The 25907-nt window shown below is 45.4% G+C and overlaps 3 protein-coding genes, 1 long non-coding RNA gene and 1 pseudogene across 6 annotated transcripts in view; 2 read left to right on the top strand and 3 right to left on the bottom strand.

Annotated features, from left to right (window-relative positions):
• LOC141121752 (uncharacterized) overlaps nt 1–25907 on the top strand; it is a 617570-nt gene that overhangs the window by 187990 nt on the left and 403673 nt on the right. The gene's annotated exons all lie outside the window — the stretch shown is intronic.
• LOC141121739 (uncharacterized) overlaps nt 1–25907 on the bottom strand; it is a 473317-nt pseudogene that overhangs the window by 96422 nt on the left and 350988 nt on the right.
• The window catches only part of LOC141121742 (uncharacterized), a 286488-nt gene that overhangs the window by 74558 nt on the left and 186023 nt on the right, over nt 1–25907 (top strand). The gene's annotated exons all lie outside the window — the stretch shown is intronic.
• LOC141121764 (uncharacterized) lies at nt 615–4142 on the bottom strand. The gene is made up of 2 exons (XR_012240593.1): nt 3182–4142; nt 615–3049 (listed from the first exon to the last, which is right to left on the bottom strand). It is a non-coding gene; the product is annotated as an uncharacterized lncRNA (long non-coding RNA).
• Nucleotides 4234–24428, bottom strand: LOC141121741 (uncharacterized). Of its 3 annotated transcripts, none has more exons than XM_073611447.1 (7): nt 24326–24405; nt 13541–13664; nt 13331–13428; nt 13020–13241; nt 12737–12940; nt 12483–12624; nt 4234–8883 (listed from the first exon to the last, which is right to left on the bottom strand). In XM_073611447.1, exons 2-7 carry the CDS (start codon nt 13623–13625, stop codon nt 6779–6781), a joined length of 2856 nt encoding a protein of 951 aa, XP_073467548.1. In that variant the 5' UTR covers nt 13626–13664; nt 24326–24405; the 3' UTR covers nt 4234–6778. The 3 variants fall into 3 exon arrangements, with proteins under 3 accessions (XP_073467548.1, XP_073467549.1, XP_073467550.1); XM_073611448.1 differs by lacking the exon at nt 24326–24405 and adding an exon at nt 13751–14501; XM_073611449.1 differs by lacking the exon at nt 13541–13664 and having other exon boundaries at nt 24326–24428.

Here is a 25907-nt window from a genome sequence, read left to right as displayed (position 1 = left end):
ATACTCAGAATCCTGTAGGCCTCTTCAGGATTAGCTTTGTTGGGACATTTTGGCCACTAAATTCACAGGTACCTAGTGCGACTCACGGGGAAAGGAGCTCAGGGTGTCAGCGACTGCTTAAACTACTACAATTGTAGCAAGGTCTCTGGCCTCCTTCAGTCTAATGAGAACCTCCAGGGCTAGAGATAGCTGACATCCTTCTGTATGTGGTGGGTTGTGAGGCATATTAGGTGCAAGGTGGAAGTTATTGGGCACCAGACACTTCTTGAATGCAAAAGAGATGTTTATTTCTCTTATAAACTATTTGGGGGAAAGAGGGTTAGGGCCAGGACACCCTTACATAGTTGCAAGCTCAATTAGCAGACTCCGAGACTTCAATAGGAGGTCAGCCATGCAGGGAAAGGCCTCCAGCAAGACGCCACATCTGCAAATGCAGGAATGCTGTCTCCTATGGCAACAGTCTTTAACAGGGAAAAAACATATATGAGAGCACCCGAGGCTGCACAACCCAAAAGTGTAATACAAAGAAAACAAAGCAAAGGTTCCCCAGGGTTTTTTTTAAAGCAGCAATATATTAAATATTATTGTAACAATAAAATAGATCAAGTTCAAGATGTATTCAAATATGCAACAAATTTATTGTAAAATACAGACTCTGGTTCACGTATAACAAACAACAGCATAAAACATCACCTATGGCCAAAAGGGCCTCCAGATAAATGGCGTTATGATAAAATTAATGTCCACATGAATACCCCGATGCATTTCGACCCATTGGTCTTCTTCAGGGGGATTTATATTCTAGGGAAATATATCACAGTTAGAGTTTCAACTTGAAATTTTTTAATCAATATATAAATATATAGAACATTTACACAGTATTTTCCGTTGATAAATAACTATATTTCATAATATCTATGGAGGTTTATTTACCATTGAGTGGATGATATGGTGAAAATGCACTACGCGAACCAGATTGTTTAAAAGCATGAAGGCTCAGAGATCCCAGAGACCACACATATCCCTCCGTACCCCACAGGCGCATCCACAGTCCATCGGACTTACAAGGGGCCACACACTTAGGCGGGGAGCGAGGCACCTGCCATTGTATATAAGAGGACTTTATTAGTAACCTTAATAGTAAATGTTCCAAACGTGTCTAGTGCCGTAGGGCAATAGCCAATTAGCCCTCACTGAGGTAGTTGTTTGTATATATCTATATATTGATGAGACCTACTGGAGTATATCATTTATTAATAATGTGATAAATATAAAATGCGGATGAATGAAAATGTGTCTGAGTAGGGTATGATAAATAATAGAATTATATTGGAAGGAGTATTAGATCCAATTTAGTCATGGAGAGAGGAAGTGAGTGTGCTGGTGGTGCCATGGTGATGATAATGGATGTGAAATAATCGTGTAGGAGTGCAATGTGAAGTGTAAAATGGGAAAACAAAAAAGTGTAGAAAACAACAGAAATAAATGAAAAAATAAACCAAACAGTGATAGAGACTAAAAGTGTATATTAAGTGTCCGTGACCAAGAAAAGCCATGTCTCAATTATTTGGTTACATGAAATGAGTGTACAAGTGGGTGTAAAAAATATATAAATATGGACTAGGACATGTGTGTGAATGGTGATGGCAAAAAGTAAAACAGGTATGCTGTATAAGCATACCTGAAGCCAAAAAGTAGTGAATTGGTGATACGGTAGTACTAATAATGATGATGAAATCAATATAAACTATAATGTGTATGTGAAACATTGCACTTACCTAGTGCTGGATACTTCTCAATAGAGTGGCAGCTTTCCTGGGATTCAGCTAAGGATCAACCGGGAACTGCCAATTTATGTAATCTCAGGGGGGCTAACCTACGATTTCTAGGTGGTGAAACTCCTCCCCGACACACCATCCCCCACACATGCAGGCCGCTGACTAGTGGCGTCTGTGTTGCCCCCTCAGCGTTCCGGAAGGCAGAAGCCCCAGCCATCGCCGTCACCTCGGGCGCAATTGCGTGACGTCAAGACGCCACGCGCATGCGCAAGAAGATCCGCACGTGGGTGTAGTCACAGACAGTCCAGCGGTGATCACGGGACTCCGCCGGCACGGGAAAGACTCCCCACGGTTGCCCCTAATAGAGAGCCTTGCCGTGGAGACCAAACAGGGGGGAGAATCGCTAATTAAAGTGTCTCCCCCCCACGTGCTGGGAAGTTGGATGGAGATAGGAATGCCATCCCGGGACACGGAGCGGACACTGCGGCCCATGGGTAGTGAGCCCTACATGCCAAAACAAAGTATTATAACCACATATAGTAGTTCAAAAATATTAGAGATGGTGATTTGGTCTGATAGTATTAAATAATTCAATGAAAAAGCCAGGGACATATTGTGAAACCAAAAAGGTGGGGAGGGAAAAAATATGTTTTCCTTCATCCCAGGAGTAGTGTTCTCCTATGCTTAAATGGTAGATGTGATCTATACCGGGCAACATTCTTAGACCATTGGAAAAGAAAACCAATTGGAGCAAGGATGGGGGGGGGGATGAATGTTTTCCTCCATCCCAGGAGTGGTGTTCTCCTATGCCAATTAATGGTAAGTGCAATCTATACCAAGCAACATCTTTAAACCATTGGAATATGCCCTGGCTTATATTGGGTCTCTCATGTGTTAGGAGGGAAAGCGGGTGTTTAACCACCCAAAAAGAAAAACCATGGAAAAAACACATATACGAGAGCACCTGAGGCTGCACAACCCAAAAGTGTAATACAAAGAAAACAAAGCAAAGGTTCCCCAGGGTTTTTTTTAAGCAGCAATATATTAAATATTATTGTAACAATAAAATAGATCAAGTTCAAGATGTATTCAAATATGCAACAAATTTATTGTAAAATACAGACTCTGGTTCATGTATAACAAACAACAGCATAAAACATCACCTATGGCCAAAAGGGCCTCCAGATAAATGGCGTTATGATAATATTAATGTCCACATGAATACCCCGATGCATTTCGACCCATTGGTCTTCTTCAGGGGGATTTATATTCTAGGGAAATATATCACAGTTAGAGTTTGAACTTGAAATTTTTTAATCAACATATAAATATATAGAACATTTACACAGTATTTTCCGTTGATAAATAACTATATTTCATAATATCTATGGAGGTTTATTTACCATTGAGTGGATGATATGGTAAAGAATCACCACGCGAACCAGATTGTTTAAAAGCATGAAGGCTCAGAGATCCCAGAGACCACGCATATCCCTCCGTACCCCACAGGCGCATCCACAGTCCATCCGACTTACAAGGAGCCACACACTTAGGCGGGGGAGAGGGCGGGGAGCAAGGCACCTGCCATTGTATATAAGAGGACTTTATTAGTAACCTTAATAGTAAATGTTCCAAACGTATCTAGTGCCGTAGGGCAATAGCCAATTAGCCCTCACTGAGGTAGTTGTTTGTATATATCTATATATTGATGAGACCTACTGGAGTATATCATTTATTAATAATGTGATAAATATAAAATGAGGATGGATGAAAATGTGTCTGAGTAGGGTATGATAAATAATAGAATTATATTGGAAGGAGTATTAGATCCAATTTAGTCATGGAGAAAGGAAGTGAGTGTGCTGGTGGTGCCATGGTGATGGTAATGGATGTGAAATAATCGTGTAGGAGTGCAATGTGAAGTGTAAAATGGGAAAACAAAAAAGTGTAGAAAACAACAGAAATAAATGAAAAAATAAACCAAACAGTGATAGAGACTAAAAGTGTATATTAAGTGTCCGTGACCAAGAAAAGCCATGTCTCAATTATTTGGTTAAATGAAATGAGTGTACAAGTGGGTGTAAAAAATATATAAATATGGACTAGGACATGTGTGTGAATAGTGATGGCAAAAAGTGAAACAGGTATGCTGTATAAGCATACCTGAAGCCAAAAAGTAGTGAATTGGTGATAGTACTAATAATGATGATGAAATCAATATAAACTATAATGTGTATTAGGGCTGGGAAAAAAATCGATTTAAATCTTGAATCGAGTTGAGAGGTCAAATCGATTCAAAATTTAAGCAAATCGATATTCTTAGGTTTTTTTTTTTTCACCGCGCCAGTCGGAGGCGCTGTGGGCATGAGTTTTTAGGCGAGGCCGTGGCTTCGGCCTAGTCCGCGGCTACGGCCGGTAGGCCGAAGCCGTGGCCTCGCCTAAAAGCTCATGCCCGCAGTGCCTCAGGACCGGCGCGGTTTATAAAAAAAAAAAACTCGATTCGAATCGTGAATAGAGTTTTTTTTAAGAGAATCGAAGATTTTTTTTTAAAGAAAATCTCCCAGCCCTAATGTGTATACATTGTATATGTGTATATGAAACATTGCACTTACCTAGTGCTGGATACTTCTCAATAGAGTGGCAGCTTTCCCGGGATTCAGCTAAGGATCAACCGGGAACTGCCAATTTATGTAGTCTCAGGGGGGCTAACCTACGATTTCCAGGTGGTGAAACTCCTCCCCAACACACCATCCCCCACACATGCACGCCGCTGACTGTGTGGCCCCCTCGGCGTTCCAAAAGGCAGAAGCCTTCTTACAATAAATTTGTTGCATATTTGAATACATCTTGAACTTGATCTATTTTATTGTTACAATAATATTTAATATATTGCTGCTTAAAAAACCCCCTGTGGAACCTTTGCTTTGTTTTCTTTGTATTGCAGTTTTTAACAGATCCTAAAACAAAGCATACGTTTTTTCTCCTTTACTACAACTTCTCCTTGTAGTTGTTCAGCTCCCGGTCTCTCACTAGACCCTCTGATTAACTGACTATGAATCCTTTAAGCTTCTCCAATCATTACAGTGGTATCTTCCTCAAGCATCACCCCGCCTCTTTGCTGGGTCCCTAGCTTGGCACTCCGGATACTTCTCAAGCTTCACCCCACTGCTCGGTCCGTGGCTTGACAACAAGGCTGCTCTACAAGCGTCACCTCCGCTGGTTGGGTCCCTGGCTTTATCACCGCCTGAAGTTTCATGTTTCTCCACTATGCCCGTTCGGTGAGAATACTGCTCCAGTACTTGCATCAGTTACTCACTGAGGTCCCTGGTAATAAGGTGGTTGGTCCCATAGTGGCGACAGCTTCTCCTCTACCTCCGACCACTGACAGGTTCTCCGGCCAGCAGAACCATCACATTTTGGTTGGCCTGCAAGCCGCAGTCCCAACCCTGTGCTGCTCACTTACTTCTGGATAGGACCTCAGACAGCCTAGCAGCCAGATGTGCCCGGTATAGGCCCAGTCTCTGGTCTAGCAGCCCGGGGCATACGACACACATCCACCTATACAGCCATCCAGGTGGCACAGAACATCAATCACCCGACTCCACCCAAATATATAGGTTCTCCCAGCAGGCCAAGGGATTCAAGAAAACCTCTGCCCATTGTCTTAAATACCCCATATGGGTTGCCCTTCTCATATCTAGTACCACCAAGTGCCCGGCCACCTAGTGGTAGTAGAGGAAAATGCAACAAGGCCAAACCTAGGGAGAAATCAATAGATCTCTAACAATCAACCAGGATAACTACTCCTGGCAAGAATTTGTGAGGAGCTCCCCATATCAGAGGTGCCAGTGATCTACTGACACTGCACTTGTTGGGGGGGCAGAAGGGCTGATCCTGCTAACGATGCGTTATTAGGGACACTATACTGAGGGGGGACACCAATATAGTTCTGTTCATGATCAGGAAATTGATCCATGCAGACACTATACTAAGGGGAGACACAAATATAGTTCTGTTCATGATCAGGATATTGATCCATACAGACACTATACTAAGGTGGTGGACACTAATATAGTTCTGTTTATGATCAGGATATTGATCCATACAGACACTATACTAAGGGGGACATGAATATAGTTCTGTTCATGATCAGGATATTGATCCATACAGACACTATACTAGCAATGGTGGTGATCAGGATATTAATCCATACAGACACTATACTAGTAATGGTGGTGATCAGGATCCTATAGCGTGAGTGCGATAGTGTGCGGGCAATCTAATGCTAGCTGACCCTGGCGCTATCTGATGTAACAAGTGATGCTACTATAGCGATGGGTGAAAAATACTGTACACTGAAGCTGTACTAATGGCACTGGTTGGGTGACAGGGGTGATCAAAGGGTGAATGAGGGCAATCAATGGGGTAAATGTGCCAATCTAAGGTGTGTGGGCGTAAAGTGTGGTGATTAAACTCACAGTGTGGTGTTCTCTTCTCTTCCTGAACCGAGAAGGACTCGGGAAGAGAAGAAATCACAAGATAGCTCCCCGTGTTTACAAAATAAAACACAGGAGTGATTTTCCATTGGCCTCAGGTGATCAGCAGGGTACGGGGCGAAATCGTTGGCTGGAACCTGCTGACAAACTTGTCCTACAACCAATGACAATGGTGGTTTCTGGGTGTGCGCGTGCATGGGTGCGGACCTGGAAGAAAGCCATGACATAAAAGTATATTACCAGACCTGTATGAGCCGCCCATCCATTGTATTTTTACAACACTTCATCCATGTCTTTGCTGATCTCTGATCTTCTTATCAACTGTTTCTTACATGATGAAGATCAGCCAAGGAGTATATCTGAGGTGTATATCAGGGTGTGCTTCTTCCCCACATAAGAGCTGTGATGTCCAGCAACATTCATATAGAAGACATTTCCCACACTCAAGCCACTAATACACCTCAAGGGTTGTGTGGGATCCCTGATGTACAGGAAGACTGGACTTCAGTGAGGATTAATTCCCTCACTCAGGACAGGAATACGACTTCTCCCCATGTGAGATCTCTGATGTGTGTAAAGATTGGACTTCTGTGAAAAACATTTCCCACACATAGGACAGGAATATGGCCGCTCCCCCGTGTGAGATCTCTGATGTCTGTAAAGACTGGACTTCGCTGAAAAACATTTCCCACACTCAGGACAGGAATACGCCTTCTCCCCCGTGTGAGATGTTTGATGTGTGTTAAGATCGGACTTCTGTGCAAAACATTTCCCGCACTCAGGACAGGAATATGGCTTCTCTCCTGTGTGAGATCTCTGATGTGTGTAAAGATTGGACTTCTGTGAAAAACATTTCCTGCACTCAGGACAGGAATATGTTTTCTCCCCTGTGTGAAATCTTTGATGTGTGGCAAGACTGGACTTCACTGAAAAACATTTCCCACACTCAGGACAGGAATACGGCTTCTCCCCTGTGTGAGATCTCTGATGTGTGTCAAGATGCGCCTTCTGTGAAAAACATTTCCCGCACTCAGGACAGGGATATGGCTTCTCCCCTGTGTGAGATCTCTGATGTGTGTAAAGATGGGACTTATCTGAAAAACTTTTCCCACATTCAGGGCAGGAATACGGTTTCTCCCCTGTGTGAGATCTCTGATGTGTGTAAAGATTGGACTTATCTGAAAAACATTTCCCACACTCAGGACAGGAATACGGCTTCTCCCCCGTGTGATATCTCTGATGTGTGTAAAGACTGGACTTCACTGAAAAACATTTCCCACACTCAGGACAGGAATACGGCTTCTCCCCTGTGTGAGATCTTTTATGCACAATAAGATGGGATTTAGAAGGGAAACACTTCCCACACTCAGTACAGGAAAAGCTCTTCTCTGTTGGAAGGACGGCACCGTCCCTTACAGTCTGATGTTCCTCAGGATAAGAGGAATACGATGGTCCATCTACACTGTGTGGTGCCGGTTGGACATTTGAGGTAGCTGGGTTTTCTCCTGGACTTTTCCCGTTATGAGAACTTTGATGTGTGAAAAGTTGTGACTTTAGAACAAAGCATATCCCACACTCAGGACAGGAATACGGCTTCTCAACTGTATGAGATCTCTGATGTCTGTAAAGATGATACTTCACTGCAAAACATTTCCCGCACTCAGGACAGGAATACGGCTTCTCTCCTGTGTGAGATCTCTGATGTGTGTAAAGATTGGACTTCTGTGAAAAACATTTCTCACACTCAGGACAGGAATACAGCTTTTCCCCCGTGTGAGATCTCTGATGTGTGTAAAGATAGGACTTCTGTGAAAAACATTTCCCACACTCAGGACAGGAATACGGCTTCTCTCCTGTGTGAGTTCTTTTATGCACATTAAGATTGGATTTATAACGGAAACACTTCCCGCACTCAGGACAGAAAAAGCTCTTCTCTGTTGGAAGGACGGCACTGTCCCTCACAGTCTGAGGTTCATCAGGATAAGAGGAATACGATGGTCCATTTACACTGTGTGGTGCCGGATGGACATTTGAGGTAGCCGGGTTTTCTCCTAGACTATTCCCGTTATGAGAACTCTGATGAGTGAAAAGTTGTGACTTTAGTACAAAGCATTTCCCACACTCAGGACAGGAATACGGCTTCTCAACTGTGTGAGATCTCTGATGTGTGTAAAGATTGGACTTCTGTGAAAAACATTTCCCACACTCAGGACAGGAATACGGCTTCTCCCCCGTGTGAGATCTCTGATGTGTGTAAAGATAGGACTTCTGTGAAAAACATTTCCCACACTCAGGACAGGAATACGGCTTCTCCCCTGTGTGAGATCTTTTATGCACATTAAGAGTGGATTTATAACGGAAACATTTCCCGCACTCCGTACAGGAATAGCTCTTCTCTGTTGGAAGGACGGCACCGTGCCTCACAGCCTGAGGTTCCTCAGGATAAGAGGAATACGATGGTCCGTCTACACTGTGTGGTGCCGGATGGACATTTGAGGTAGTCGGGTTTTCTCCTGGACTATACTGTGTGATGTCCTCATCTTCTACTTTACAATCTGGAGACAAAGTGAGACAATCCTCTGAGGTTTTCCTCATTTCCCGTCCATCTACTAAAATAGAGATAAAAAGATTATTACTAGACATGAGCAGATTGGTTCCCCTAAACCAGGACTCCGCCCACATCAGACAGCTTTATCTCTGAGGTTCTTACAATTCCACCATTAAGGTAACTAGTAAATGGGTCCTCTGATCTCCTAGCAGTTCATTTCTTTATTCATGGACCTTAGTCAGAGAGTGAGGAAACAACGAGAACGGTCTTTTATAGGAGTGACAGTGATGAGGGGATTATAGGACGAGTGTCCCCACCCCCTCTGTCACTCATTGCCATCTTCCCAACACAAGAAGTACTGCACTTTCTTATTTAGTCCATGATTTAGTCATGAATAACAGCGGGGCTGAGCCCCACCAGAGGTCAGAGAGTGAGGATGGGGGAGACCACCATCATTGGGTTATTGACTCCTCCCTCATTATCACTTTCTATTTAAGGTTCCAGAGTTTGAGGATGTTATCACATTATTATCAACATGTAAAAGTCTGCGCTCTAGTCAAATCATCAGATATAAAATGTCCAGCTGGTAGAAAATGGGTGTAACAAAACAGGACTATGTAATGTACAACATATTGCATAAGATACAACAGATAGGACTATATAGTATCAGAATAATGTGATTCACAACATAGAATATATAGTGCAGGGGTCAGGAGTATGTAATGTACAACATAGAGCATATAGTGCAGGGGTCAGGAGTATATAATATACAACAGAGTATATAGTGCAGGGGTCAGGAGTATGTAATGTACAACAGAGTATATAGTGCAGGGGTCAGGAGTATATAATGTACAACATAGAGTATATAGTGCAGGGGTCAGGAGTAGGGATGGGCCGAACACCCCCTTGTTCGGTTCGCAGCAGAACATGCGAACAGACAAAAACTTTATTCGAACACGCAAACACCGTTAAAGTCTATGGGACACGAAAATGAATAATCAAAAATGCTATTTTTAAGGGTTAATATGCAAGTTATTGTCATAAAAAGTGTTTGGGGACCCGGGTCCTGCCCCTGGGGACATGTATCAATGCAAAAAAAGTTTTAAAAACTGCAATTTTCTCGGGAGCGCTGATTTTAATAATGCTTAAAGTGAAACAATTAAAGTGAAATATTCCTTTAAATTTCATACCTGGGGGTGTCTATAGTATGCCTGTAAAGTGGCGCACGTTTCCCATGTTTACAGCAGTCCGAGAGCAAAATGACATTTCTAAAGGAAAAAAAAGTCATTTAAAAGTACTAGCGGTAGCGCCGGCTATAATGAATTGTCGGGCCTCTGCAATACACATAAAAGTCATTGAAAAAAACAGCATGGTATTCCCCCACTGTGCATTACCAGGCCCTTTGGGTCTAGTATGAATATTAAGGGGTACCCCGAACCAAAATGTAAAAAAAAAAAAAAAAAAAAAAAAAAATGCGTTGGGGTCCCCCTCAAAATCCATACCAGACCCTTCAGATCTGGTATGGATTTTAAGGGGAACCCCGTGCCAAAATTAAAAAAAAAAAAAAATGACGTGGGCGCCCCCCTAAAAATCCATACCAGACCCTTATCCGAGCATGCAACCTGGCAGGCCACAGGAAAAGAGGGGGGATGAGAGAGCGCCCCCCTTCCTGAACCATACCAGGCCACATGCCCTCAACATGGGGAGGATGTTGATGGGGACAAGGTCCTCATCCCCACAACCCTTGCCCAGTGGTTGTGGGGGTATGCGGGCGGGGGGCTTATCGGAATCTGGAAGCCCCCTTTAATCAAGGGGACCCCCAGATCCCGGCCCCCCTGTGTGAAATGGTAATGGGGTACAAATGTACCCCTACCATTTCACAAAAAAAGTGTCAAAAATAATAAAAAAAGACAATAGCCGGTTTTTGACAAATCCTTTATTAATGTCTTCTTCTTTCCCCAATTCTTCTTCCATCTTCTTCTGGTCTTCATTCGGTTTTCTTCCTCCATCTTGTTATTCCCCCGCTTCTTCCTTCGGTATTCTCGTCCGCATCTTCCTCCGGCTTCTTCTTCTTCCCCGGACGATCTGCATCCATGGGAGGTTCCCGCTGTGTGACGCTTCTGTTCTTCTGACAGGATCTGGGGTCCCCTTGTTAAAGGGGGCTTCCAGATTCCGATAAGCCCCCCGCCCGCATACCCCCACAACCACCAGGCAAGGGTTGTGGGGATGAGGCCCTAGTTTCCATCAACATGGTACGGTTCAGGAGGGGGGCGCTCTCTCGCCTCCCCTCTTTTCCTTTGGCCTGCCAGGTCGCGTGCTCGGATAAGGGTCTGGTATGGATTTTTAGGGGGACCTCCATGCCATTTTTTTAAAAATTTTGGCATGGGGTTCCTCTTAAAATCAATACCAGACCTGAAGAGCCTGGTATGGAATTTGGGGGACCCCCACGCATTTTTTTTTCATTTTGGTTCGGGGTTCTCCTTAATATTCATACCAGACGCAAAGGGCCTGGTAATGCACTGTGGGGGAATCCCAGGCCATTTCTTTCAATGACTTTTATGTGTATTGCAGAGACCCGACAATTCATTATAGCCGGCGCTACCGCTAGTACTTTTAAATGACTTTTTTTTCCTTTAGAAATGTCATTTTCCTCTCGGACCGTTGTAAACACGGGAAACATGCGCCACTTTACAGGCAATACTATAGACACCCCCCAGGTACGAAATTTAAAGGAATATTACACTTTTATTGTTTCACTTTAAGCATTATTAAAATCACTGCTCCCGAAAAAACGGCAGCTTTTAAAACTTTTTTTTGCATTGATACATGTCCCCAGGGGCAGGACCCGGGTCCCCAAACACTTTTTATGACAATAACTTGCATATAAGCCTTTAAAATTAGCACTTTTGATTTCTCCCATAAACTTTTAAAGGGTGTTCCTTGGCTTTCGAATTTGCCACGAACACCCCAAATTGTTCGCTATTCGGCGAACAGCCAATGTTCGAGTCAGACTCATGTTTGACCCAAACAGACAGCCCATCCCTAGTCAGGAGTATGTAATGTACAACATAGAGTATATAGTGCAGGGGTCAGGAGTATGTAATGTACAATATAGATTATACAGTGTAAGGGTCAGGACTCATAATATTGGTATTCAGTAATCAGTGGAAGATTAAATGTTTACATGAGACAAGTTGCAGAGGTTCCACACCACTGCCTCCCATTTCCTGATACTGCACTCAGTGACTTGGGTCTGAGACTATACAGACATATTCCTCAGCCTGGCACAGCCAGAAAATAATAGAACAAGTAATCCTGGGGGGATTGTTCTGTCAGAGATCAAGCTAGACCTGGGCATGGGGCAGAAGACGCAAAGCACATGCCCAAGGTGCCTAGGTAGAGCAACATCTATGGTGAAAATCAACCTTTTGCTGCCAGCTGAACCCCAGAATTTCCATAATTCCAGTCTAGATACATAAATTGTGTCTGCAGCACAGAGAAGGAAGATTATCCGAGAGAAATACAGGAATACAGGATGGGGAACACAGCTCAGGAAAGTGACCAGGGGATAACAGGCTGATATCACCCAGTCCCCACTCTACTCTGGACCAATCAGTGAGCAGTATGGGTGGAGGAATGTATTTAGTGTTAATGACCCACCTGTGCTGATCTCTGTAGGAGTGTCCTCCTCTATAAATGTCCCCGTTATTCCATCCTCCTCCATAGACTGCTGATCATCCCTCACATACTTCTCTTCTTCTTCTGCTTTAACCTCAAATTCTATATCGATTGGATCTCCACTCTAAATAAAGAAAATGAGAGAAAATATCATCCGTAAGATATAAGCTTTATTATTGTGACATCACATAAAAATCCACACATTGTCTGTGCTTTATATCCTCCGTCCCACCAACCTTGTAACAGTGAGGGATGGTGTGATTTTCCTGTGTGGAATCCCGGAAATACAAAGGATGGGGACATCTCTCTGGTGGGTTCCTGGTATTTGGTGGCTCCATCATATCCTTGTGTCCTCCTGAAAACTCCTCCATCACTCCATCCTCCTCATCCTCCTCTTTATACTCTTCTTTAACATCATTATCATCCCTGAGGTTTCCACTCTGAATATATAATAAAACATTCATTATAACAAACATGCTGTGTATAAATCAGAACTACCAATAATTGTCAATCATCTACCTGATGATAGTGAGGGATGGTGTGACCTTCCTGTGTGGAATCCCGGGAATACAGAGGACGGGGACATCTCTCTGGTGGGTTTCTGTAGCTGGATGTCTCCACCATGATGTCCTGGTACAGATCTTTGTGTTCTTTTAGAAACTCCTCCGTCACCCCATCCTCATCACCCTCCTCTTTTATCTCTTCTTTAACTTCAACCTTAGAATCTCTCAGGTTTCCACTCTGAATATATAAAAAAAATGATATCAATTGTAACAAGGCAGATAATGTACAGATCCTAATGATAGTATCAGTGATTGTTCCTCATCTACCTGATGATGGTGAAGGATGGTGTGACCTTCCTGTGTGGAATCCCGGGAATACAGAGGACGGGGACATCTCTCTGGTGGGTTCCCATTACTGGATCCATCTGTAGGAAACACACACACTGACTGAATACATTGTTTTTATGTGTTTATCAGATGATGGGGGATCTAGATGGACCCTCCTGCTCTCTCCTTTACAATAAAGTCTCTTCTTACCCGGTGATGTGAGGGGCAGCCGATTGTCCATCATGACGTCCTTGTAGAGATCCTTGTGTCCTTCTAAATACTCCCACTCCTCCATGGAGAAATAGACAGTGACATCCTGACACCTTATAGGAACCTGACACACACAATGATACAGTCACCATCCAGACACATCCCTTGTCTGTTACTGGATAATGTCCCAGAATTCCCAGCACCGCTCACCTCTCCTCCATGATCTCTCTGGTGACTTCTAGAATCTTCTTTTTATTTCTCTATTTTATCAGGGAGGGAGGTGGAGGCAATGTGATGGTCATATGATCTTTAGATTTCACAGGAGGAAAACTCTAGATTTAGAAATCTAATCAAATCAAACATTAAAATCAAATGATTCTCAAAAGAGTCCTCCTCACCTCTCCTGTCAGGTCTGTGTTTTATTAATAGAGATCAGAGTGATGTCATGTGACTTCCCAGAATCCTCCTCACCTCTCCAGTCAGGTCTGTCTTTGATTAATAGAGATAACAGTGATGTCATGTGACCTCCCAGAACCCCCTCACCTCTCCAGTCAGGTCTGTGTTTTATTAATAGAGATAAGAGTGATGTCATGTGATCTCCCAGAATCCTCCTCACCTCTCCAGTCAGGTCTGTGATTTATTAATAGAGATCAGAGTGATGTCATGTGACCTCCCAGAATCCTCCTCACCTCTCCGGTCAGGACTGTGTTTTATTAATAGAGATCAGAGTGATGTCATGTGACCTCCCAGAATCCTCCTCACCTCTCCGTTCAGGTCTGTCTTTGACCACTGGTCACTTAAACCCCCTTCCTAACCAGACCAATTTTCAGCTTTCGGTGCTCTCACATTTTGAATGACAATTACTCATGCAACACTGTACCTATATGAAATTTTTGTCCTTTTTTTCACACAAATAGAGCTTTCTTTTGGTGGTATTTAATCACCGTTGGGTTTTTTTATTTTTTGCGCTAAAAAAGAAAAGAGACCGAAATTTCTGTAAAAAAAGGAATTTTTCTTAGTTTCTGTTCTAAAATTTAGCAAATTAGTAATTTTTCTTCATACATTTTGGCCAAAATCTATACTGCTACATATCTTTGGTAAAATAAGTACAAATCGGTGTATATTATTTGGTCTTTGTGAAAGTTATAGAGTCCACAAGCTATGGTGCCAATATCTGAAAATTGATCACACCTGAAGTACTGATGCGCGCCGGCCATGAGCTCCGTGAGTCAGGTCGCGGGTCCCGCGGACTCAATCGTCGCGGGGATACCCGCGATCGCCTCACGGAGAGGACAAACGGGGTGATGCTGATGTAAACAGCATCTCCCTGTTCTGCCTAGTGACAAGTGTCACTGATCACAGCTCCCTGTCATCGGGAGCAGTGATTAGAGTAATGACACTGCTAGCCCATCCCCCCTACAGTTAGTAATCACTCCCCTAGGACATACTTAACCCCTCCCCACCCCTAGTGGTTAACCACTTCACTGCCAGTGTCATTTACACAGGAATCAGTGCATTTTTATAGCACTGATTGCTGTATAAATGGCAATGGTCCCAAAAATGTCCGACATGTCCGCCATAATGTCGCAGTCACAATAAAAATCGCTGATCGCCGCCATTACTAGTAAAAAAAAAATTATTAATAAAAATGCCATAAAACTATCCTTATTTTGTAAATGCTATAACTTTTGCGCAAACCAATCAATAAACGCTTATTGCGATTTTTTTTACCAAAAATATGTAGAAGAATACGATCGGCCTAAACTGAGGAAAAAAACATTTTTTATATATATTTTTGGGGGATATTTATTATAGCAAAATGTAAAAAATAATGCGTTTTTTTCAAAATTGTCGCTCTTATTTTGTTCATAGCGCAAAAAATAAAAATCGCAGAGGTGATCAAATACCACCAAAAGAAAGCTCTATTTGTGGGGAAAAAAGGACATCAATTTTGTTTGGGAGACACGTCGCACGACCACGCAATTGTCAGTTAAAATGACGCAGTGCCGAATCGCAAAAAATGCTCTGGTCAGGAAGGGGGTAAAATCTTCCGGGGCTGAAGCGGTTAAGCTCACCACTGCGTCAAAGTACCCCATTTTCAGTGGGTCCTACACTAACCATAGAATGAAAGATCCCACTTCTCAACCATGGGAGAAATACACTCTTTTTTATGGGAAAACTAAAGGGTCCCCTCCTATAACTCAGGTGGACACTGATTAGAAGTACTGGTGAGGGATGATGGGGTGCTCTATCCCAAGGGGTCTGGTCAGGGTCTGGTCAGGACCCAAATAACAGACAAATGGCCAGCAGGAAAGTTGTCTTAAGGGCAAGTAATTTAAGTGGTATATGAGCCAAAGGCTCGAACGGTGCCTTGGTCAGAGCTTCGAGGACTAGGGTAAGATCCCATGGTGGAAATTGGTTCATTTGCACCAGGGACATCCTCTCCCTAGCCGACAAAAAATCTCTTAATCAGTGGATTCAGTGCCAGTCTCCTGTCCAAAAAACTGGACAAGGCTGCCACCTGGACCCTGAGAGTCTTAGCTCTAGCTAGACCCTGATCCGTGCCATCCTGGAGGAAATCCAGGATTGCAGGGATCTCCTGCTGGGAAGTCCCCCTCGCCTGACACCAACGCGAGAAGACTCCCCAGAATTTGGCATAAATATGCCTGGTAATCGACTTCCTACTCTGTAACATGGTGTCAATTAGTCTCTCTGAACAATCCCTCTGCCGCAGGCTCTCACTTTCAAGAGCCAAGCCGCTAGCTTGAAGAAACGGGGGTTTGGGTGGCAGACTGGACCCTAAAGGAGAAGGTCCTGCCGCTCCGGAAGATGCTGTGGAGGGGACACGAACCAATTTCCCAGGGTAATGAACCAGGTCCTCTTGGGCCAAGGGAGCGATTACAATCAGTCTGCCTTCGGACTGACTCTGCTTCTGCACTATTTTTGGGATCAGATCCAAGGGGGCATAGGCCAAGTGGAAGTCTCAGTCTTGGGCCAATGCATCCACCCTCTTGGATTCTTACTCCCTGGACAGTGAAAAGAACCTCTTCGCCTTCCTGTTCCCTCTAAAGAGATCTATCTCCGATCTGCCGAAGCTTTTACACATGAGGCAGTACCATTCGGGGTTCTACATTGCAGATCCCCTTTATATGCACTGCTGAAATTGAGGGGATCCTCTGTTCCGCCCACTCCAGGAGTTACTGAGTCAGGCCCAAAAGAGCACTGAATCTTGTACCCCCCCCCCACAGGGATTCAGGAAGGCCACCGTGTTTGAATTGTCGGAAAGGATCTGAACCTCTTTTCCCCAGATTCTTTCTTTTAAGGCTTCCCTGACTGCCTAGAGCTCCCGGAAGTTGGAGGAAGAGCCCCTCTGAACGTCGTTCCAGACACCCTGGGCCCCACAGTTCTTCCAGAACCTCTGAGGATTGAGCCACCACTGTAAAGACTCCTTTACCCTTCCTGGAATGGAGACCTTTTCGTCTAAGGTTCCCCTTTTTCCATCCCAGGAGGATAGAAGGAACTGCTGGAGAGTCCTGGAGTGGAGCCCACGGCACCGCAGGAATACAAGCTGTCATTAGCCCGAGGACTCTCATAACTCCTCTGAAGGAGACATCTTCTGCCTCTAGGAGGGACGAGGCTGCAGCTATCAGGCCCTCTACTTTCCCCGGGGGCAACACAAGCTTCTGTGCCGCCAAATCTACCAGTAACCCTAGGTAAACCTTGTCAGAGAGGATTTTTCCTGGATGATTAACCACCCCAGGGACTCCAAGGTACTTACTACTTTGTCCAGGTCAGACAGTAAAGGGTCGCGACTCTGGTTGTAAACCAAAAAAGTCATCCAGATAGGGGATCAGCGCTATCACTTTGAGATGGAGGTACAAAACCACCTTTGTAAAAAAACTCTCAGGCTGGCTGCCAGCCCAAAGTGTAGGGCGCAAAACAGCCAATGCTCCACGCCCTAACCCGAGAGAATCGGAAACCATAGAAATTCCTGGTGCCCTGGGACAATGGGGACGTGAAGATAGGTGTCTTTTTGGTCTATTGTGACCATAAACACCTCCTTCAGAAGATGCTTCCTGACTTCTTGTACCGTAGAAACCTGTTTAGCCTTCTTAAATTTATTATAAGGTGGCACTTTCCCGAGGGCTTTGGGACCACAAAGATATGAGAATAAAACCATCAACCGCGTTGCTCTACTTGGACAGGTACTATAACACCCTGCTCTGGCAGATGCCTAAAGCTCTGAAGAAGACCCAGCGCTTTCTGCTGATCCCTGGGTAGGTGGGTTAGAAGGAAGCTTAAGGGAGGTGAGGAGAGTAGTTCCAAAATGTAGCCCTCGCTTATTATCCATAGGATGTGGGGGCTTTGAGTGATCCTTTCCCACTGAGAGAGAAAGTGAGAGACCCCCCACCCTGAGGTCACTTGGTATCTTTGTCAGTGGATTTTGGGCCGGAAAAGAGGAGGCCTACTTTTTGCTTGCCCTTACCAACTCCCCATTTCTTGCCTTCCTGCTTATTCCTGAAACAGTTCTTAACCTGGGGGCCTGGAAAAAAAAATCTTCCCCTATCTTTCTTAGGCTTTACCGGAAACTTCTCTGTAGACCTAGAAAGGGCCTGGTCCAACCCAGAACCAAAGAGTAGGGAACCCCCAAAAGGTAGACCACACAAACGTGTCTTAGATATGTTGTCCCCATCCCAGGTCTTAACCCACAATGCCCTCCTTGCAGAATTCAGAAGAGCCGCAGACTTAGCAGTCGCACATACTGTTTTTCAGCCACTGCGTCCGCCAAGTAGGCCATGGCTCTACCAATTACCTCCAAGGAGTCCAAGACCTGTTTGGACTTGGACGTTCACGACACGTGGTCCATCAACTTTGTGACCCACATGTCTGCGTTCCTGGCCACACAAGCCGATGCCAAGGCTTGACTCATGGCCGCAGCATTGGCCTCCCAGGCCCTGCGCAGAATGGTCTCGGACTGTCGGTACATTTGGTCCCGGATATTGCCTGCATCTTCAAAGGAGAGGTCAGATTGTATGGACACCTGTGCTAGGGAAGCATCTAGCCTGGGTGTCTTAAAATATCTTTCCTCCTTATCCACTTTGAAGGGGCACCTGCGTTCCCAGGTCTTACATTTTAAGAGCTTCTTCTCAGGCGCCTTCCATTCTCTCAGAATGATGTCTTTGAGGGGCTGGTGGATTGGGAGAACCCTGGATTGGGGTTTACCAGGCCTCTATACAGAAAACTGAACTCTTGGATCTCTTCTGCGGAAAAGATGTGTTTGCCTGGTCTGGAGACCTCTTCCTCCTCTTGGCTGTCCTCTATTTCCTCCCCCTCATCAGAAAATCTCTGATCAGACACCTCTGTCTCCTCCTCCTCAGAGTCCTGAGAGGGCAGTGACCGCAGGGGTTCAGGGTGTCTAAATCTGCCACACGGATCTGGATTTTCTGCTCTATTAGTGGAGGGTCCTCCTGTGAGGATGAACCTTCCCCTGCCTGGGCACTACTTGAGTGGGGCTCGGGTTCCCTGGGTTTTAGGGTTGCCTGGAAAGCCTTGAGGGTCGTTAAAATCTCCGTCTGTACGGAGAGAAAGTCCCTCATGACCTGAGAGGTCTCCTTCCCAGCTAACCTGTGGATACACTTGTAGCAAAAGGGTTTTGTGTGGTCCTGTGACAACTTGTCGTTACAGTATCCACACCTCTTGGAACGGGAAGGAGTCTTAGACTAAGGATGGCTGGTGACCACATGGGCAGTAACATCCTCCCCTGAAAGAGACACATTTTCACGCTTACTTCAAACAGAAATCACCTGCTACTGTACACTGCAGGGGTGATTACCCCTGCCAGCTAGGTAGACTCACTCCCTGTGGTCTCCTCTAATGCTGTTGCTGCTGCTGGCCCCTCCTCTCGCTCCATCTCTACACTGCAGCTTGTCCTGCTGAGTGGTGCTTGATGCTGGCCAGAGAAGGCTGTAGACGCCTGCCTCCACTGATGGCCAGACCTCCGCTCCTGGTATCCTAGGACGCCTCCATTTTGCCAAAGTCTCAGAGACCCAGAAGTAAACTGCCCTTGTGGCACATGTGGCAGCATCCTTTCCAGTGCAAGGGAGGAAGCTGTGGCATTCCTCTTCCTGCTGCTGGCAAGATGTCACTCGAGCACCGGCTGACACCATCTCCTCTCCCCTGCAAGCCACACCGCGTGACCCGGAGGCCCAGGAGTCGGGCACCACCACACGGTGTTCCCCACGGGAAATCTGACCGCCAGCTCCCCCCGCTAAACGGACACCTGCCAGGTAAGGGGGAAGAAGCAGTAAACAATGGTCCCTGAAGTTCTGGGTACCCCACTGTACCAGGGGCCTTCAGCACTCAGGGGGGCTCTTGTAAGCTCTGCTGCCCCCCTGAGGAAGATGGGCAAGCTCTACCAGACCCAAAGGCTTCACAAGCCTGTAGTCCAGCTCCCAGCGAGAGACCACCTGCCCTCGGCTTCGGGTCTATTAGAAAACAACAAAAGGTTTTGCTGTGAGGAAACACAATAAAAAAAACAGAGGAGCACAGGGAGGGGTGGGGTTTTTTGACCTCTTCTTTAATTGTGTTTCCTGCCAGGTGGGACCAGTTATCTCTCTCAGGGTGCCGTCCTGGAAGACGACTTCAGAAAATTCCCTTTTTTATGCATGCTAATATTCTGCCGGCTTTGGTAGCTGCAGGTTGACATTGTATGCTATTGCTCAGTCTGTCTTCTACTAGGACCCCCAGATCTTTCCCCATTATTGACTCTCCCAGAGGTTCTCCCCAAATGGGGTGCAGGGTACCAGAGAAGGGTGTAGGTCACCAGAGCACATGGGATGCAGGAGAATGGTGCAGAATGCATGACATGGGGTGCAGGGTACCAGAGAAGGGTGCAGGTCACCGAAGCACATGGGATGCAGGAGAAGGGTACATTGTGCAGAATGCAGGACATGTGGTGCAGGGTGCAGAATGTAGAACATTGGGGTGCAAGGTGCACGACATGTGGTGCAGGGTGCATAACGCAGGACATGGGGTGCAGGGGAAAGGAAGAGTATGCATAATGCAGGACATGGGGTGACGGGTACCAGAGAAGGGTGTAGGTCACCACAGCACATGAGATGCAGGAGAAGGGTGCAATACACAGGACACGGGGTGCAGGGGAAAGGTACAGTGTGCAGAATGCAGAACATCGGGTACAGGGTACCAGAGAACAGTGAAGGACATGCGGTGCAGAATGCAGGACATGGGGTTCAGAACACAGGACATGGGATGCAATCCCTGCTCCCCGTGTCCTCCTGCATGTCCTGTACATCTCCTCCAGCAGTGTGTGAGAGCAGAGTGGATGGAGAGGACATCTTGTGTACATAAAGCAGCATGTCCCTCCCTGGCTGGTTTCTAAGCTGGTTACTTTGCTTGCAGGCTTATCCTGGTTACTCCTATAAGGACTCTGTAGTCCCGTTTCTCAGCACCTTGTGGGAATTTTTGTGGCAGTGGCGGGGTGGTGCCATGTTGGAGATTCGGTCCCGCTCCTTCCTCTCTGTTCTGCCAGAGGGCTCTGCAGGGACACAGGCAGCTGTGGGTGGAAGCAGGAGCCGATGGTGACAGTAATGCGGCTGCGGAAAGTAAAGTTCGGCAGTGGGAGCTCAGTGAGAAGAGTCCTCTCATGCCGCTGTCCTGTCCAGTCCACCCCTGACTTCACAGGTCGGGTGCCACCACCTCCCACCTTGTCCTCCCGCTTGGCCCCACTCCGAGCCACATAGTCTGAATAATGTGTCCGGGTTTCAGGCAGAAACATTATTCAGACCAACAGTGAGAATGGACTGACAAGAGCCCAGGGGCCAGGATGCCATTTCTAGTCACCATGATGACCTGGGATTTGTTGAGCCCTGACCTAAGGTTACATAGTTACATAGTAGGTGAGGTTTAAAAAAGACACAAGTCCAACCTATGTGTGTGATTATATGTCAGTATTACGTTGTATATCCCTGTATGTTGCGGTCGTTCAGGTGTCTATCTAATAGTTTCTTGAAACTATTGATGCCCCCCACTGAGACCACCAGCTCTGGAAGGGAATTCCACATCCTTGCCACTCTTACAGTAAAGAACCCTCTACGTAGTTTAACCCCTTCCCGCCGACCGAACGCATATATGCGTCCTCGGCTTTCCGGGGTTATACCGGGATGATGCCCGCAGCTGCAGGCATCATCCCGGTACCGTTGTTTTCAGCGGGCGATCGGCTACCCGAATATAACAACCGATGCGGCTAAAAGCCGCTCGGTTGTTATACCGGAGGAGCGGGAGGGGACATCCCCCCCCTCCCGCCGCCTCCCGCCGCTGTTACCGGGCCTCCCGTGCGATCGGGAGGCCCGGTGTCCGGTCCGCTGCCTTCGGCGGCTGGGGGCGGACTGGAACGAAGCTGCGAGCGGCTTCGTTCCAGCCTTCTTCTTGTAAATGCGGAAGCGACGTCATGACGTCACTTCCCGTTTACTCGGCTGCCAATGGCGCCGAATTTAAAAAAGTACACAGTATTCAGAATCGCCGTTTTCGGCGATCTGAATACTTTGAAGTGTAAAGGAGGGATGGGGGGTCTTTTAGACCCCCGATCCCTCCATAAAGAGTACCTGTCACCACCTATTACTGTCACAAGGGATGTTTACATTGCTTGTGACAGCAATAAAAGTAAAAAAAAAAAAAAAAAATTTAAACACAATTTATAAAGTACAAAAATAAATAAATTAAATAAAAAAAAAAAAAAAAAAATTTTTTTAAAGTGCCCCTGTCCCCGCGAGCTCGCGCAGCGAAGAAAACGCATACGGAAGTCGCGCCCGCATATGTGTGTTCAATCGGTGTTCAAACCACACATGTGAGGTATCGCCGCGATCGTCAGAGCGAGAGCAATAATTCTAGCTCTAGACCTCCTCTGTAGCTCAAACCTGGTAACCGTAAAATTTTTTTAAAGCGTCGCCTATGGAAATTCAAAGGTACCGTAGTTCGTCGCCATTCCACGAGTGCGTGCAATTATAAAGGGTGACATGTTTGGTATCTATTTACTCGGCGTAACATCATCTTTCACATTATACAAAAAAATTGGGGTAACTTTACTGTTTGGATTTTTTAAAATTCATGAAAGTGTCACTTTTCCAAAAATTTGCGTTTAAAACACCGCTGCACAAATACCGTGTGATAAAAAATATTGCAACAATCGTCATTTTATTCTCTAGATTCTTTGCTAAAAAAATATATATAATGTTTGGGGGTTCTAAGTAATTTTCTAGCAAAAAATATGGATTTTAACTTGTAAACACCAAATTTCAAAAATAGGCTTAGTCATGAAAGGGTTAAGGTTAAACTTCTTTTCTTCTAATTTTAATGAGTGGCCACGTGTCTTGTTAAACTCCCCTCGGCGAAAAAGTTTTCTCCCTATTGTGGGGTCACCAGTACGGTATTTAGAGATTGAAATCATATCCCCTCTCAAGCGTCTCTTCTCCAGAGAGAATAAGTTCAGCGCTCGCAACCTTTCCTCATAACTATTATCCTCCAGACCCTTTATTAGCTTAGTTGCCCTTCTTTGTACTCGCTCCATTTCCAGTACATCCTTCCTGAGGACTGGTGCCCAGAACTGGACAGCATACTCCAGGTGCGGCCAGACCAGAGTCTTGAAGAGCGGGAGAATTATTGTTTTATCTCTAAAGTTGATCCCCTTTTTAATGCATGCCAATATTCTGTTTGCTTTGTTAGCAGCAGCTTGGCATTGCATGCCATTGCTGAGCCTATCATCTACTAGGACCCCCAGGTCCTTTTCCATCCTAGATTCCCCCAGAGGTTCTCCCCCCAGTGTATAAATTGCATTCATATTTTTACCACCCAAATGCATTATTTTTCTACATTGAACCTCATTTGCCATGTAGTCGCCCACCCCATTAATTTGTTCAGGTCTTTTTGCAAGGTTTCCACATCCTGTGGAGAAGTTATTGCCCTGCTTAGCTTAGTATCATCTGCAAATACAGAGATTGAACTGTTTATCCCATCCTCCAGGTCGTTTATAAACAAATTAAATAGGATTGGTCCCAGCACAGAACCCTGGGGGACCCCACTACCCACCCCTGACCATTTCGAGTACTCCCCATTTATCACCACCCTCTGAACTCGCCCTTGTAGCCAGTTTTCAATCCATGTACTCACCCTATGGTCCATGCCAACGGACCTTATTTTGTACAGTAAACGTTTATGGGGAACTGTGTCAAATGCTTTTGCAAAATCCAGATACACCACATCTACGGGCCTTCCTTTATCTAGATGGCAACTCACCTCCTCATAGAAGGTTAATAGATTGGTTTGGCAAGAATGATTCTTCATGAATCCATGCTGATTACTGCTAATGATACCGTTCTCATTACTAAAATCTTGTATATAGTCCCTTATCATCCCCTCCAAGAGCTTACATACTATTGACCATAGATCATCAGGTGACCATAGATACATGGAAATTCAGCTGGTTCAGCAGGGATCGGTCACATTTCCATCCATGTGTGGTCACTGCAGCCAATAGCTTCATCACTGATCTGTGTATTCTGAGAGCGAAGGAGCGCCCCCCATTGTCAGAATACAATAGTGCAGCGGGGAGAATTCCCCCATCCCCCTCCAATGTGTGGATGGGGGAATCACTTCAGTTTTTTTCCTCTCATCCCGCTGAATGAACGATAAAACTGAACCATGTATGGCCAGTTTTGGAAGCAAAATATATTAATCAACTGATCCCCCTGAAGGGGTTAATCTACATATTACCTCCTCTGCCGCCAAATCCAGCAATGTCTCCTCTCCACGTCTTTTGGAATGTCCTGTGTACCTGACATCACTTCCTGTCTGTATCTGACATCACTTCCTGTCTGTATTCCATAGAGACTTTTTATACTGTGTAGGGGTGAGATCACCACCTTGTGGAACTCAGAGGAACTGCAGCTGAAGAAACATCTCGTAGTGTGAACACGGCTGTTTCAAGGATTATTATTATACAGGATTTATATAACACAAACAGTTTACACAGTGCTTTACATTATAGAAATGAAGACACTGCAAGCTGTTTGATGAGTCATCTTGAATTGTATAACAGGAACAGCAAACACAGAACAGGGAACAGGAAGTACAAGCAATACAATATTACCATAGAGTATATTACCATAGAGTCCCTGTATTTGTATAAGAACTCCATAACATCTCCCTTTTTTACATTCAATCCAAAAATATGTAAACAACCTAAAAACAGATTGTGAACAGTCTTAAACATAACATGCTGTGTTACTGGTAGATATACTACAGATGGAGTCTATTTGGTGGTCTTGAAACTCGAACGCTGCACAAGACCACAGTGATTTTGCCTGGGAAATGCTGTTCAGCTCCAGAAGGTGTTGAAGAGCTGCTCTTTTTCCTGGCTGGTTTGTTTGGAACATAAGAACTTCCTGGTATATGTGGCTTCATTATGTCATCCTCATGGTATCCTTCAGATATGACCAAAGTATTGTCTCTGCCTTGCTTATGTAGAACAAGGGGCATTGTAGGACTAGGGGCATTGGAGGACAAGGGGCATTGTAGGTCTAGGGACATTGTAGGTCTAGAGGTATTGTAGGTTTAGGGACATTGTAGGTCTAGAGGAATTGTAGGACAGGGGGCATTGTAGGACTAGGGGCATTGTAGGACAAGGGGCATTGTAGGTCTAGGGACATTGTAGGTCTAGAGGCATTGTAGGACAAGGGGCATTGTAGGACTAGGGGCATTGTAGGTCTAGGGACATTGTAGGACTAGGGGCATTGTAGGTCTAGGGACATTGTAGGACTAGGGGCATTGTAGGTTTAGGGACATTGTAGGTCTAGAGGAATTGTAGGACAGGGGGCATTGTAGGACTAGGGGCATTGTAGGACAAGGGGCATTGTAGGTCTAGGGACATTGTAGGTCTAGAGGCATTGTAGGACAAGGGGCATTGTAGGACTAGGGGCATTGGAGGACAAGGGGCATTGTAGGTCTAGGGGGCATTGTAGGTCTAGAGGCATTGTAGGACAAGGGGCATTGTAGGTCTAGGGACATTGTAGGACTAGGGGCATTGTAGGTCTATGGACATTGTAGGACTAGGGGCATTATAGGTCTAGGGGCATTGTAGGTCTAGAGGCATTGTAGGACAATGGGCATTGTAGGACAAGGGGCATTGTAGGACTAGGGGCATTGGAGGACAAGGGGCATTGTAGGTCTAGGGACATTGTAGGTCTAGAGGCATTGTAGGACAATGGGCATTGTAGGACTAGGGGCATTGTAGGACAAGGGGCATTGTAGGTCTAGGGACATTGTAGGTCTAGGGGCATTGTAGGACAAGGGGCAT

This window comes from Aquarana catesbeiana, unplaced genomic scaffold (genome assembly GCF_042186555.1).
Source record: "Aquarana catesbeiana isolate 2022-GZ unplaced genomic scaffold, ASM4218655v1 unanchor229, whole genome shotgun sequence".
In the NCBI taxonomy this organism is placed as follows: domain Eukaryota; kingdom Metazoa; phylum Chordata; class Amphibia; order Anura; family Ranidae; genus Aquarana; species Aquarana catesbeiana.
This window is presented reverse-complemented; position numbering and strand designations above follow the sequence as displayed.

Bases quoted from the DNA above. Each gene is read 5' to 3' on its own strand.
- LOC141121741 (XM_073611447.1), bottom strand. From the start codon at position 13,625: ATGGAGGAGTGGGAGTATTTAGAAGGACACAAGGATCTCTACAAGGAC. The intron at 13,429-13,540 runs GTAAGAAGAGAC...TGTTTCCTACAG, and splicing joins GCTGCCCCTCACATCACCGG to ATGGATCCAGTAATGGGAAC. The intron at 12,625-12,736 runs GTTGGTGGGACG...TTCTTTATTTAG, and splicing joins CCATCCCTCACTGTTACAAG to AGTGGAGATCCAATCGATAT.